A 2,472-nucleotide genomic window follows, 5' to 3' on the forward strand; every position below is an offset into this window, starting at 1 on the left:
TTGCTATATTAATTATGATTGAGTTTGACTGACAAAGGATCTCCAGATAAATAAAATGCCTTTATATTTGTCTTTAATTGATAGATGATTTTAACAGCAATTTGAAAGCTTTCCTCTTTTCATATTCCAAAATCTCTAAAACTACTACAGAACATTTAGGTCCCAGAACATTTTAACAATTTGAAGAATAACTGACGTAATCCCCAGCTACCTTAAATGTAAATCTGTGCAAGAACAAAGAATATCAAAATGAAAAATTCAGCATCAAGAAAGAAAGGTCCATCCCCAAAGAAGTGTTTAAATTATAATAAACATTGGGAATAATTTTGAATAGTAAGAAACCTGTTAAACAGAGCATTTCCTATTTAGAGCTATTTTGTCATCTCAATTGAATCACTCTTCTCATTCCATTAAGATATAAAATGAAAATAAATTTCTTAACCATCACTTCAGAATTCAGTCTTTCCACTGTTTGCAATACTTACTACATCTACCTGGCCTTCAACTATTTTACATGCAGTTTATCTAAATATGACTTCATTACATCTGAAGTACCTTCTTTTTCTCTCTGTAAGTCTAAAGTAACCTTTCAGATGACCCCTTGATTCCAGTTGGAATTCATTTGTAGGGTGTGTTTTATCAAAGGGCGGAATTCTTTAGAGGACTCAAGGAAATCTGTTCACTTATTAGGTATAATTATATTTAATATGGCATATGAAAATGGTATTTAAAACAGAATTAAAATTTTTCCATCGTATCAACAACAACAAAATTTAAGTTGGTCTTATCCAAGCAATGACTAACGAGTTGTATTTCTCACTAGAAATTTTATGACCTATTTAAAATAGCTTGAATGGTCTTGTTGTAGACAAAAATCACAAATAGGTGAGTATTTAAATATCTTTCCTCTACTTTAAAAATATGGACAGTGATGTTTTGCTCTCTTTTTTCAAAGTAATTGTGTTGCTATGGATTGGGATAAAGACGGAGATATCCTAGCAGTGGTTGCTGAGAAATCTAATTGCATTTATCTATGGGATGCCAACACAAATAAAACCAGCCAGTTAGAAAGTGGCATGAGGTAAGGACAAATCTTTGGTTTTTTTAAAACTTCACTTAAAAATATGATTACTTGTAGGTTTGATGCTAACGTTGCTTACTGCTTTCATTAGAGATGTATCAAGGAGTTATCTATATTATAAAAAGCCAGTTACCGTAACGCCGTAACGACCAAATGACTGGTCACCAGTGGCAGGTCTGGGGTCTCGTGCAATTTCGCACGTTGGGCCTCTAGTTTTTTTATAAAAGAAAAAAGTTCATTTCTTTTTTTGTTGTTATATGTAGTGCTATTGATTTTGCCCATTAACTAGAATATAATAGTTACGTTGTGAAATATAAATAGCTTCTTAAGTTGTTTCTAATGAAACAGACTAAGAAGTTGAAAGATGAGACTAAAGTGTATTTGGGGAAATGGGATTGGCTGCAGGCATGGCTGGACCTAGGGGTTCTGATGATGCAATCAAGACTCTTTCTTTCTTTTTTTAACCCTCACCCAAGGATATGTCTTTATAGGTTTCAGGAGAGAGAAACATCGATGTAAGAGAGAAACATCGACCGGTTGCCTCCCGTACCAGGAATGGAACCCGCAATCTTTCTGGTTGGTACATGGGATGATGCTCCAACTGAGCTACCCAGCCAGAGCTCAAGACTATCTCTTGGCTCTTCCTTGCTCTATATTTTGTTCAATCTAAGTCAGACACTGTCCATAGCAACTGGCAGCTATCGGCTTATATCATTCTTTGCAACAAGTTACACCAGAGAAAAGAGCATGTTCCCATCAACTCACCTGTGTCCACTCAGTTTCTCAAAAGGTCTCAGAGTGGAGTTGGCAGGGCCATCAGATTGATACTTACACTAAATGAAGAATAGGGTGAGGGTGTGGGCAGTTCTCAAGTGGAAAAAATCCTAGGCAGACAGAATAAATTACAAGATCTCTGCTAAAATAGAAACCATTTTCTCATTGGAAAAGAAAAATTTGTCAATATTTACAACTTAAACTTTGCAGTTTTACCTTGGATACATTTCTTAGCCACTCTGTAAGCCTCAATTTCTTCATCTAAGTGTAATGGGTATAAAAGTCATATATGCCTTGTGGCATCATATGGCCCACAGGTGGGCAGGAAGAGATCGCCCATATACCATAATATAAATCTACACATTCCCAGTTTATTTTCCAAGGAAATAACAATCCAGAGAAAGCAAGGTGGCCATGCAAAACAGGACCAAACACAACCTTAGCAATTCCCCCTTGACGCCCCCCAAAGTGATCCACAAGGCATGCATCTTCAGGTGGTACCGTCTACCCATGTAAAGTCTTGCTGGGTCTAAGAACCCTCATTCCTTACTCTGTCCTTTTACATTTGGGTGTACATCTATTGTTGAAAGTATTTCAAATACCCTCCCTTCCCTCCC

At 36.2% G+C, this 2,472-nt stretch overlaps 1 protein-coding gene across 1 annotated transcript in view; it reads left to right on the top strand.

Moving 5' to 3' along the window:
- WDR19 (WD repeat domain 19) overlaps positions 1 to 2,472 on the top strand; it is a 79,535-nt gene that overhangs the window by 14,439 nt on the left and 62,624 nt on the right. Inside the window, 1 exon segment of the mRNA XM_006759287.2 lies at positions 956 to 1,081. Within this exon segment, the coding sequence (XP_006759350.1) occupies positions 969 to 1,081 (113 nt within the window). The 5' untranslated portion in view covers positions 956 to 968.

Source organism: Myotis davidii, unplaced genomic scaffold (genome assembly GCF_000327345.1).
Source record: "Myotis davidii unplaced genomic scaffold, ASM32734v1 scaffold235, whole genome shotgun sequence".
In the NCBI taxonomy this organism is placed as follows: domain Eukaryota; kingdom Metazoa; phylum Chordata; class Mammalia; order Chiroptera; family Vespertilionidae; genus Myotis; species Myotis davidii.